This window comes from Schistocerca gregaria, chromosome X (assembly GCF_023897955.1).
Source record: "Schistocerca gregaria isolate iqSchGreg1 chromosome X, iqSchGreg1.2, whole genome shotgun sequence".
Taxonomy (NCBI): Eukaryota; Metazoa; Arthropoda; class Insecta; order Orthoptera; family Acrididae; genus Schistocerca; species Schistocerca gregaria.
The window spans coordinates 808,798,793-808,812,157 of record NC_064931.1 but is presented as its reverse complement, the minus strand read 5'-3'; the positions used below and the strand labels follow the sequence as shown (position 1 = coordinate 808,812,157).

General features: G+C 44.6%; 1 protein-coding gene and 1 pseudogene across 1 annotated transcript in view; one reads left to right on the top strand and one right to left on the bottom strand.

Annotated features, from left to right (window-relative positions):
- The window catches only part of LOC126297821 (dihydropyrimidine dehydrogenase [NADP(+)]), a 280,937-nt gene that overhangs the window by 187,558 nt on the left and 80,014 nt on the right, over positions 1–13,365 (bottom strand). The window contains exon 3 of the mRNA XM_049989053.1: positions 1,904–2,074. Coding sequence (XP_049845010.1) covers positions 1,904–2,074 — 171 coding nt within the window. The remainder of the gene's footprint in view (positions 1–1,903; positions 2,075–13,365) is intronic.
- On the top strand, positions 5,448–5,565 carry LOC126299825 (5S ribosomal RNA; annotated as a pseudogene).

Below are 13,365 nucleotides of genomic sequence, written 5' to 3'. Positions count from 1 at the left end.
CAACTTGTCGATGTTGACCCCATTTTGTTATTGCTGTAAAATAGCGTTTTGATTACAATCTCAATGATCGATATCATGAGGGAAGAAGAGGATTTTGTAGTCGTCGCGTGTGCAGCATTTATATTACTGCGAGAAGTTGATCGCCAGAAAAAGAACAAAAAGGTAGGGAATAGTTTGATACGACAAAATTAATTTCTGCTCTTAAAGCTGAACTGGAATGTGGGTTGTTTCATATTTTTTTCCGAATGAAATCTAGAGATTTAGGACTGTTATTTAATTGTGTACACTCAAATTTCCAAAGATGACACTTCCTTTACGAAGATTAATGGTCATTTGAGATATTTCGGTACTGGGGATTCATATGCCAGTTTAATGTATTTTTAAACACAATTAATACACACCCGTTTAAGAGACACGACAAATCGCTACTGAACCAACGAACATTCGATCTGTGTCCTTCCTAGGAGAGGGGTCCGGAGGTCAACTCACCACCAACGTTTTGATATTAACGCCGGATATCCGAACTTCAACCAAGACCAACTGCTTCGCTGGCTCTACTTTGCCGCCGGTTCACACTAAGCAAATCTCGACCAACGAAGCCGTTGGTTGTCGTTCGCCTTTGTGGACATAATCAACGAGGACCAACAAACCATAGAGATTGGATTCGACGAACTTTGGTCACCAATGCATTGGCTCTCGGCTTCCCAGCCACACAAAACGAAGAGCTTGGGGCCAAGGGATTCGCCCATGCGGAATTGCAGTTGGCTTTGATAACTTGCCGGCGTTGCTCCCGATTTGTTAATGTTATGAAGTAGCGTTTTAAGTGCAATTTGCCGTCCGCTGTGGCCGAGCGGTTGTAGGCGCTTCAGTTCGGAACTGCTCTACTGCTACGGTCGCAGGTTGGAATCCTGCCTCGGGCATGGATGTGTGTGATGTCCTTAGGTTAGTTACGTTTAAGTAGTTGTAAGTCTAGGGGACTGATGACCTCCGATGTTAAGTCCCATAGTGCTCAGAGCCATTTAAACCAATTGATTTAACTGCAATTTCACCGGCCGATATTATGAGGGAAGAAGAGGATTTAGCAGTCGACGCATGTGCAGGGTTTATTTTACTGCAGGAAGCAGATAATCAGATAAAGAAGAAGAAGAAACTACGCAGATCGCCGACCTCACTTTTGAAAAGCAAGGAACAGAGTAGTGGGACCAAATTAACGTCTACCTTAAAGCTGAACTGGAATATGGGGTATTTCATAACTTTTTCCATTAATGAAGATAACAGATTTTGAATTCTTATTGAATTGTGTATGCTCTAAAATTACCGAAGATAATACTTCTTTTAGAAGAGATGTACCTGTAGCAAAAAGTTAATATTCACTTTGTTTCTCTTTGTCGTTGACAGCGAAAAGATGTTAATAAGGACACCATTTTCACACCGTGCGTATCACTTCCTAATAGCTGAGTTATTTCCCCCCAAGCGTCTAGTTTTTTCAGTTTGTTTTTATTATCGCAGCTCGTAGGGACCCATAAACATTACGGTTCGCTATAAAACTTCGTTAGCTTTAATGCTCTCTCCATATTCCACTCCATAGTCCAGTATTTTAAACACAGTAAATACGCGCTCTTTTCGAGATCAGGCATTGCTTGCAGGAGAAACAGCGACTGTTGAAATTAAGCTTTTCAGGACGGCCACAAGTCCCACGCAGAATGTTTTATTGACTGGTTTCGCTCTTTAACAGATAGCCACTGTACTTTAAACGGTAAATTACATAGTTTGGGGAGCTCCGGAACACACATAGATGATAGAAGGCTGACAGTGACATGCCGCTACAGCAATGCACGCAGAAAGCTTCTAGTGGACCTGAGAATACGTTTCCGTAGGGTAGTAGGTGAAGCTTGGTGCGCACCTGGTTGGCGATGCTGGTGATGAAGCTCTTGACGTCGATGCGCGTGGGGCAGGACAGCTGGCAGGGAGCGTCTGCGCACTTGAGGCAGCGAGCTGCCTCCCTGAGAGCGCCACGCTCGCTCAGCGTCGTATGCTTGATGTCGTCGAAGTTCTTCTCCAGCGGCCTGCAACCCTAAAACACGCACAACCAAATACACTCTTCATACATCCCACAAGTTGCACAGGGCAATATGCCCAGCTTGTGCATCTATTACTCCATTAACTCTCCATCTACACTACTGGCCATTGACATTGCAGCACCATGAAGATGACGTGCTACAGATGCGAAATTTAACCGACAGGAAGAAGATGCTGTGATGTGCAAATGATTAGCTTTTCAGAGAATTCACACAAGGTTGGCGCCGGTGGCGCCACCTACAACGTGCTGACATGAGGAAAGTTTCCAACCGATTTCTCATACAGAAACAGCAGTTGACCGGCGTTGCCTGGTAAAACGTTGTTGTGATGCCTCGTGTAAGGAGGAGAAATGTGTACCATCACGTTTCCGACTTTGATGAAGGTCGGATTGTAGCCCATCGCGATTGCCGTTTATCGTATCGCGACATTGCTGCTCGCGTTGGTCGAGATCCAATGACTGTTAGCAGAATATGGAATCGGTGGGTCCAGGAGGGTAATATGAAACGCCGTGTAGGATCCCAACGGCCTCATATCACTAGCAGTCGAAATGATAGGCATCTTATCCGCATGGCTGTAACGGATCGTGGAGCCACGTCTCGATCCCTGAGTCAACAGATGGGGACGTTTGCAAGACAACAACCATCTACACGAACAGTTCGACGTCCTTTGCAGCAGCATGGACTATCATCTCGGAGACCGTGGCTGCGGTTTCGCTTGACGCTGCATCACAGACAGGAGCGCCTGCGATGGTGTACTCAACGACGAACCTGGGTTCACGAATGGCAAAACGTCATTTTTTCGGATGAATCCCAGTTCTGTTTACAGCATCATGATGGTCGCATCCGTGTTTGGCGACATCGCGGTGAACGCACATTGGAAGCGTGTATTCGTTATCGCCATACTGGCGTATCACCCGGCGTGGTGGTATGGGGTGCCACTAGTTACACGTCTCGGTCACCTCTTGTTTGCATTGACAGCACTTTCAATAGTGGACGTTACATTTCAGATGTGTTACGACCCGTGGCTCTACCCTTCACTCGATCCCTGCGAAACCCTACATTTATGCAGGATAATGCACGACCGCATGTTGCAGGTCCTGTACGGGCCTTTCTGGATACAGAAAATGTTCGACTGCTGCCCTGGCCAGCACATTCTCCAGATCTCTCACCTACTGAAAACGTCTGGTCAATGGTGGCCGATCAACTGGCTCGTCACAATACGACAGTCACTACTCTTGATGAACTGTGGTATCGTGTTGAAGCTGCATGGGCAGCTGTACCTGTGCACGCCATCCAAGCTCTGTTTGATTCAATGCCCGGGCGTATCAAGACCGTTATTACGGCCAGAGGTGGCTGTTCTGGGTACTGATTTCTCAGAATCTATGCACCCAAATTACGTGAAAATGTAATGACATATCAGTTCTAGTATAATATAGTTGTCCAATGAATACCCGTTTATTATCTGCATTTGTTCTTAGTGTAGCAATTTTAATGGCCAGTAGTGCACAAACAATCTCGGTAGCTGGTCTTACCACTGTCCGAGAGGTTCAAATTGCTCTGAGGACTATGCGACTTAGCTTCATCAGTTGCCTAGAACTTAGAACTACTTAAACCTAACTAACCTAAGGACGTCACACGAATCCATGCCCGAGGCAGGATTCAAACCTGCGACCGTAGCGGTCGCTTGGTTCTAGACTGTAGCGCCTAGAACCGAACGGCCACTCCGGCCGGCTGTCAGAGAGGACTTGTGATATACATGTGCCACGTCACGCACCGCAGTACATGCGCTTATCCAGTCGCTAAATCAAACAGCAACCTGCGAATTAACTTCTCTTTCAGTACACCGATTGTAATGAAACTTTGTGTAACACTTAAATAGCAATAGTAGTTCACCATTCCATTTACAAGTTGATATCTTAAATACAGAGCTATTAAAAAAGAAGGAACAGATTTCAAACATTTATTACTTCCAAACTACAAACGATAGAAATACAATTCCAACATTCCTGCAAAGAGAAAATTTCAAATTTTTATGCATTTAATGTGAGCACCAGGTTTACACGACAAATATCAAACGGTGGCTCATTTCCTGCCACACACGAAGCAGCTGGTCTCTCGTTATCGAATTCACAGCTTCAATTATATGATGTCGAAGACTTTCATGAGTGTCAGGCATAAGGGGGAATAAAAATGCAGTATTTTACGTAACCTCACAGAGAAAAGTCACAAGGTTTGTGGTCTGGAGACCTGGGAGGCCACCGGCGATGAAGTTCATCTTCTGTTCCTTCTCTTCGAATCCAGCGTCCCAGACCTCACACCTTATGACTTTTATCCGTGGGGTTATGTAAAAGGCGGCTTTTTTATCCCCCCTATGCCTGACAATCTAGAAAGTCTTCGACATCGAATTGTTGAAACAAAAAAATGGTTCAAATGGCTCTGAGCACTATGAGACTTAACTGCTGAGGTCATCAGTCCCCTAGAACTTAGAACTACTTAAACCTATCTGACCTAAGGACATCACACACAACCATGCCCGAGGCAGGATTCGAACCTGCGACCGTAGCGGTCGCGGGGTTCCAGACTATAGCGCCTAGAACCGCTCGGCCACTCCGGCCGGCATTGTTGAAAGCGTGAATTCGATAACGAGAGAACAGCTGCTTCGTGTGTGGCAGGATATGAGCCACCGTTTCGATATTTGTCATGTAACACGTGGTGCTCATATCGAATGCATAAAATTTTGAAATTTTCTCTTTCCAGGAACGTTGTAGTTGTGTTTCTATTTTTTGTAGTTTGCAACCGATCAACGTTTGAAATCTGTTCCCTCTTTTTGAATAGCCTTGTGTTTTATGAGACATAGAAGGTTAATTAAATCTAGAAATTTTCAGTATTGTGTAAAGATTAGTTTCCTAATACTCTCGTAAGACATATTATACATATTGTAGAGGACCTCTACGTAAACAGTTTATTGTCAAGCAGTCAGAACACAGATTTTAACAACAAAAGTAGGACAGGTGCTGTTTTAAATATTGTCAGAGCTTTACTTTTCACTTCCAGTTATTTTTGGTTAATATTATATAACTTTTATGCGATCAGAATGTATGGTGGAACGGATGCAGGGTTATATAAAAATGGACCTTAAAATAGTAAATAATACATATAAACCTGTACGTAATGCTGCATAACCATATAACGGACCACGTGCACTGTATGAGAGGCATTATGTAAAAAGCAGGCGGTATTTTGATCAAGAAAATAATATCTTTACTTCAATCGTTCGGACACACAAATATATTCTTATTTAAAGTTCGGTATTTTGAGAGAATGTATTTTGACAGAATACACAAATTCATTAAAAGCTTATAATTGGTTGCCAATGGCCTTGCCGCAGTGGCAACACTGGTTCCCGTCAGATCACCGAAGTTAAACGCTGTCGGGCTGGCCTAGTACTTGGATGGGTGACCATCCGGTCTACCGAGCGCTGTTGACAAGTGGGGTGCACTCAGCCTTTGTGAGGCAAACTGAGCAGCTGCTTGATTGAGAAGGAGCAGCTCTGGTCTCAGAGACTCACATACGGCCGAGAGTGCGATGTGTTGAATACATGCCCCTCCATATCCGCATCTAGTGACGCCTATGGTCTGAGGATGACACGGCGGCCTGTCGGTACCGTTGGTCCTTCATGGCGTGTTAGAGAGGAGGAGAATTTTATGACTGGTTAAGTAGATGAAGTATCTAACTATACGAGAGCAGCTACAACATTCTTTGGCCATATTTTGTCTCAACCATCCATAGAAGAGCCTGAAGTCAGTAACTTGACTGTGCAGACAAAACTGACGAGGAGTCGGAATCTAGTTTTCATAGAGAAAGGATGTGTCACAGTGCTTCTGAAACTTTCAGTAAGATGTTCAATATTGTTTGTCGAGAAATGTTGTGATAGAGAACAGTATAAAGCGGAAATTATCATTAATTTCCGATTTGAATAATTTTTCTGAGAGTTTGTTAACTAAAGTGAACATTGCGTTTTCTACTATATTTTGCATGTGGTGCACTATCGACACCATGCCAGGCAATCTATGTGAAGGGATTGGCAGTAACTCATGTGACTGCCCTGCCAATCCGCGCCCGGCTCGAAGACACACCCACCCCAGTGCGTGCGAGCAGTGCCACCTACCTGCCGACATAAGAGACCGCCGCACCGACGCCACCCCAGTGGGATAGCAGAGTTCACTCGGTGCATTCGAAGCCTACAAGTGACCCTCACCTCTCTGAGCTGTTATCTAATGCGAACTTGCTTGTGCCAAGGAACTCTTGGAATACTATTGGACTTGCTGAACTGAAGTTTTGGTTGATTTGGGAGAAGGGACCAGACAGCAATGTCATCGGTCCCATTAGGGAAGGACAGGGAAGGAAGTCGGCCGTGCCCTTTCAAAAGAACCGTCCCGTCATTTGCCTGAGGCGATTTACGGATATGTTTAGATATTTGTGGTAAGTTCCGATGGGACCAAAGTGCTGAGGTCATCGGTCCCTAGGCTTACACATTACTTAATCTAAATTAAACTAACTTACGCTAAGGACAACACACACGTCCATGCCCGAGGGAGAACTCTCGAATCTCCGACGGGGGGGGGGGGGGGGGGGGGGGGGAGCCGCGCTAACCGTGGCAAAGCGCCCACACCGCGCGGCTATCCCGCGAGGCCACGATTTAGGGAAATCACGGAAAACCTAAAACAGGATGGCCGGACGCGGGTCTAAACCGTCGTCCTCCCGAACACGAGTCCAGTGTGCTAACCACTGCGCCACCTAGCTCGGTAGTGTGAACATATTACGTCTTTATCTCAATATTTTAAACATAGCTGCACAACAGCAACGGTTTCACGTAATAAAATTATAAAAAGCCGACCAGTTGCAATGGATAAAGAAATTCGGTTGTGAGCTCTGCAAGATCGATGAGCTATTTTATATTAACGTGACAAACCCTAATTCTAGGGCTATATTTTATTTTTGACACATGGATCTATGCCGACAATTATAAAAACGACGACGGTACAGTAGTCTACATTTACATTTATACTCCGCAAGCCACCCAACGGTGTGTGGCGGAAGGCACTTTACGTGCCACTGTCATTACCTCCCTTTTCTGTTCCAGTCGCGTATGGTTCGCGGGAAGAACGACTGTCTGAAAGCCTCCGTGCGCGCTCGAATCTCTCTAATTTTACATTCGTGATCTCCTCTGGAGGTATAAGTAGGGGGAAGCAATATATTCGATACCTCATCCAGAAACGCACCCTCTCGAAACCTGGACAGCAAGCTACACCGCGATGCAGAGCACCTCTCTTGCAGAGTCTGCCACTTGAGTTTGCTAAACATCTCCGTAACGCTATCACGGTTACCAAATAACCCTGTGACGAAACACGCCGCTCTTCTTTGGATCTTCTCTATCTCCTCCGTCAACCCGATCTGGTACGGATCCCACACTGATGAGCAATACTCAAGTATAGGTCTAACGAGTGTTTTGTAAGCCACCTCCTTTGTTGATGGACTACATTTTCTAAGGACTCTCCCAATGAATCTCAACCTGGTACCCGCCTTGCCAACAATTAATTTTATATGATCATTCCACTTCAAATAGTTCCGCACGCATACTCCCAGACATTTTACTGAAGTAACTGCTACCAGTGTTTGTCCCGCTATCATATAATCATACAATAAAGGATCCTTCTTTCTATGTATTCGCAATACATTACATTTGTCTATGTTAAGGGACAGTTGCCACTCTCTGCACCAAGTGCCTATCCGCTGCAGATCTTCCTGCATTTCGCTACAATTTTCTAATGCTGCAACTTCTCTGTATACTACAGCATCATCCGCGAAAAGCCGCATGGGACTTCCGACACTATCTACTAGGTCATTTATATATATTGTGAAAAGCAATGGCCCCATAACACTCCCCTGTGGCACGCCAGAGGTTACTTTAACGTCTGTAGACGTCTCTCCATTGATAACAACATGCTGTGTTCTGTTTGCTAAAAACTCTTCAATCCAGCCACACAGCTGGTCTGATGTTCCGTAGGTTCCTACTTTGTTTATCAGGCGACAGTGCGGAACTGTATCGAACGCCTTTCGGAAGTCAAGGAAAATAGCATCTACCTAGGAGCCTGTATTTAATATTTTCTGGGTCTCATGAACAAATAAAGCGAGTTGGGTCTCACACGATCGCTGTTTCCGGAATCCATGTTGATTCCTACGGAGTAGATTCTGTGTTTCCAAAAACGACATGATACGTGAGCAAAAAACATGTTCTATAATTCTCCAACAGATCGACGTCAGAGATATAGGTCTATAGTTCTGCGCATCTGCTGGACGACGCTACATGAAGACTAGGACTACCTGTGCTCTTTTCCAATCATTTGGAACCTTCCGTTCCTTACTAATGTAAAATTGTTACCTTCTGTAGAAGACAAATTTATATTTGTCGAAACCTAGGTAAAGAATTTCTTTATCCATTGCAACTGGTCGGCTGTTTATAATTTTATTACGTCTGTATCTCATTATTTTGCTCTCAGTTGCAGCAGCCACCTATTCCGGTTCTGATACAATAGCGCAAAACGGCGTGGAATACCGTGCAACCTTGATTAGAGACACTAATGCCTCGATAAGCAAGGAAATTTGTAATGTTTTGGGTAGTACAAGGAACTTAACATTGTGTGAATGTTTGACTGTTAGTAAACCAACTTTGTCGTGGTTTATAATCGAAAGATCTTCGTCCGACGTGACTGTTAGAGTGACTGTTTAGTACGAGTGAAGTCAGTAGTGATGGAATGGTTGATGAGTTACATTTGTACTATGAACTGTGTGTCAGAAAAGTGTACTTGTTTATGACGGGTTTGTGGCCGCATTTGTGACTTTTATATTTGAAAATAGAGCACAGTTATTTTTTGACGATCACATTAAGCTAGTGATCTTGCACCAGATGCGTAGGAAGAAATTACGGAGGAATGGAACCCAGGGACAGTCAACATTAGTACGTTTTCTTGACTAAGTTACATTACTTGTCGCCCTAGTTCAGGCCCCAGACTCGCAAAGTTTCTAAAGTCGACGAGCGTCGGTATGGCAGCCAGGCTGGATGCGGTTTCCCACGTAACATTAGGTGAATACCCCGCTGGTACCCAAGTCATGAGTCAGTTACACAATTAACAAACATTTAGGAACGTTTCGCTCACCTTCACATGAATAGCACTTCACGCATACATTTTGGGTATACATACCCGTAGTGGGGTGGCTACAGGAACAGCATCCGGACACCCGCCGAGCGGTTTCAGGCGCTTCAGTCTGGAACCGCGCGACCGCAGGTTCGAATCCTGCCTCGGGCATGGATGTGTGTGATGTCCTTAGGTTAGTTAGGTTTAAGTAGTTCTATGTTCTAGCGGGCCGATGACCTCAGCTGTTAAAAGTCCCATAGTGCTCAGAGCCATCCGGACACCCCTTAAATTAAGCATTCCATGTCCGTTCATAGTCAAGCAGAACCTGCACCGAGGCACAAGAAAAAGAAGAAGTAGTTTGAGGCAAGTGAGAAACGAACTGGAAGACTCCGCAATGCACACGCTGCTACTGCCGAGCCTGTTAGGGGATGTGCTTTGGCGAGTACGGTACACGAGATCCACCAAAAGCATTTGGCAAGTGTTAGGGATTGTCCCCAGATAAAAGCGAGCAGGTTGTGTCATGTAAATTTATATTGGGAACTGATTTGTGTTTTAATAGTAATTAAAAAATGATATGAAAGCCGCTATACTGGTAAACCCCTCCAGAGCTCCTACAGAATATACTTCTGGCAATAAGAAGACTCGTGTGGTTCATGCATAACTGGATCCAGCACATTTTATTAGCATTGTTCAAGATACTCCAGGAAATGTTTAGCACGACAGATGGATAAGTAAGCAGGAACAGTTTATGAAGCTGCCTGTTCACGCGATATCTATCCTGTATTGTAAACTACGTTACACAAAAGGTTTACGTTTTTTGTTTCACAAACAGATATGAAAAAAGACTTCCTAAAGGAGAGGATATACTCTGAAGTGCCAAAGAAACTGGTATAGGCATGCGTATCCAAATACAGAGATATACAAACAGGCAGAATGCGGCGCTGCGTTTGGCAACGTCTATATAAGACAACAAGTTGTTAGATCGGTTACTGCTGCCACAATGGCAGGTTAGTTTGAACCTGGTGTTACAGTCGGTGCACGAGCGATGGGACACAGCATCTCCGAGGTGGCGATGAAGTGGGGATTTTCCCATACGACCATTTCACGAGTGTACCGTGAATACCAGGAAACCGGTAAAACATCAGTTTTCTGACATCGCTGCGGCCGGAAAAAGATCTCGCAGGAACGGGACCTAAGACGATTGGAGAGAATCGTTCAACGTGATAGAAGTGCAACCCTTCAGCAAATTGCTGCAGATCTCAATGCTGGGCCATCAAAAAGTGCCAGCGTGTGAACCATTCAACGAAACATCATCAATATGGGCTTTCAAAGAAGAGGGTCCCACTCGTGTACCCTTGATGACTGCACGACACAAAGCTTTACGCCTCGCCTGGGGCTGTCAACAGCGACATTGGACTATTGATGACTGAAAACATTATGCCTGGTCGGACGAGTCTCGTCTCAAACTGTATCGAACGGATGGATGTGTATGGGTATGGCGACAACCTCATGAATCCATGGATCCCGCATGTCAGCAGGGGACTGTTGAAGCTTGTGGAGGCTCTGTAATGGTGTGGGGCGTGTGCAGTTGGAGTGATATGGGGGGCCCTGATACATCTATATACGACTCTGACAGGTGACACGTACGTAAGCATCCTGTCTGATCACCTGTATCCATTCATATCCACTGTGCATTCCGACGCACTTGGGGAATTTCAGCAGGACAATGCGACACTCCACACGTCCGGAATTGCTACAGAGTGGATCCAGGTATACTCTTCTGAGTTAAACACTTCCTCTGGCTACCAACCTCCCCAACGTGAACATTATTGAGCATATCTGGGATGCCTTGCAACGTTACTCTTACGGATCTATTGAAAGCCCTGCAGGATTCATGGTGTCATTTCCCAGCAGCACTACTTCAGACGTTAGTCGAGTCCATGCCACGTCGTGTTGCGGCACTTCTGCGTGCTCTCGGGGGCCCTACACGATTTTAGACAGGTCTACTCTTTGGATCTTCAGTGTATTCTCGTGTATAACTCGATAGTATATGTCCGAAGAATAACCGAAACTGACTTTTGGGAGACGAAATTTCAAAATTAGCCTCCGCGCACTTTCTAAATTCTATGTGACATTTCATATTGTTTTAATAACTGTTTGAAAGCATATATTAGCGTTAAAAATTGCAATTTTTGATCACCTCCCAAGTGGAGTCGGCAGTTTTAGTCTTCAGAATGTTTTGGAACAATGAATGAGGCCACAATGAAATGACGCACAAAATTATCGCCTCAGTAGCCGAGGTCGCTGATCGTCGCCTATGCGGTGGCACTCGATTCAGAGGTACCCTGTTTGGATCCTGGTGGAAAAAGTAATTTTTATCTTCATTATTTGAGCGATAGCGGCAGGAGAGCTGATGGATCTAAGGTTCCTGATGATCAGAATTTGCACCATTGTCCTTCATTAAATTCCGAACCTGTCCGCGGTGTCTCATGGTGTGATGACATGTGACGCTGTTGATGGTGATCTGTATAGTGCGAGGGGATGTTAAGCCCGGCGGTCCCCATAGCGCTATTCAAGAGAAGGTTACGTACCGCCACCAGGTTTCGCACATACTCCTTTCTCGTCGTGATACCATATAAACATGACACTGCTTTATTCTCCCTCCCATTACAGTCACTCACACTCAATACATATACTCATGACGCAAGAATAGCACACCGCGTGCAAATGGCTCATTGAGTATGGAGGACGAAAATCCAGATGGCTGATCAACCATTGAGGATTTCCGATTCAACAACGATATAGGACTATTTCTTTTTACGCGCAAAATGCAGTTAAAACTTTCTAAAAAATCATACTAAATTATTTAGTTATGTATTGTGTCTGAAGATCAAGAAGAATGTTCGTCACATGGAACATATTTAAGAAGTACCTTTATTTAATATTTTTTATCTAAGTTTTTGAGAAAAGAATGTATTAATTCCAAAACATGCAGGGTGGGTCACGTATTTTGTGAACGGTTCCAGTTATCGAAATGAGGTTTTCGGCAAGTGGTAATACGCAAAAGGGCTCGTACTTTGGGCTGTGATAACGTCTTAACTCTTGTATCGATCGAGTTATTGAAGCAAATATGAATTTTGAAATAAAGTGATATCCTTTTCTTTAGCGGCATCCGAAAGGCTTGAAAAGACGAGTATGGTGATTCAATGCTTGTTAATTTTTACGTTCGAAGATCCTCGCATTCGTCGTTTATCGGCAAGTCATTACTCCTTCAACATTCTTTGATTGGAGGTATGTACACTAATGCGAAGTTTGACATGCCAATTTTACTCGGTGAATCTCGAAGAAAAACTGTCGAAACGGTACGGCGGTATAGAGATGTCTATCTCGAATGTCGCTGTACATCACGTCAGACAATTGCCCGAATTATTAGGTCACAAGTGTGAACAGGCAGCTTTAACGTCAGAGCGTGACGACGAAGGCTGCAAGAGCAGAGCACACGAAGAAGCTGTTATAGCTATAGCGCTTATCTATACGCTCGGTGGCACGAGACGTATTTCCAAGGAATGTGGGACCAACCAGTCGACTGTCATTCGCGTCTAGCACGACATAAATTCCACGCTTATCGTCTGTCACTACATCAGGAATTCAGAAGACGTAATTCCGGACGTCGTATAGAATTTTGTAGGCTTCCTCTGTAGTACTTGAGAGACGAAACTAGCGTGTGCTCCTTACTGACGAAGCAGCGTTTACGTAAACAGAAAACCTGTTAATACAAAAAACTAAGACTGTAGAACAAAAGCAAACTGTTGTTGTTGTGGTCTTCAGTCCTGAGACTGGTTTGATGCAGCTCTCCATGCTACTCTATCTTGTGCAAGCTTCTTCATCTCCCAGAACCTACTGCTACCTACATCCTTCTGAATCTGCTTAGCGTATTCATCTCTTGGTCTCCCTCTACGATTTTTACCCTCCACGCTGCCCTCTAATACTAAATTGGTGATCCCTTGATGCCTCAGAACATGTCCTACCAACCGATCCCTTCTTCTGGTCAAGTTGTGCCACAAACTTCTCTTCTCTCCAATCCTATTCAA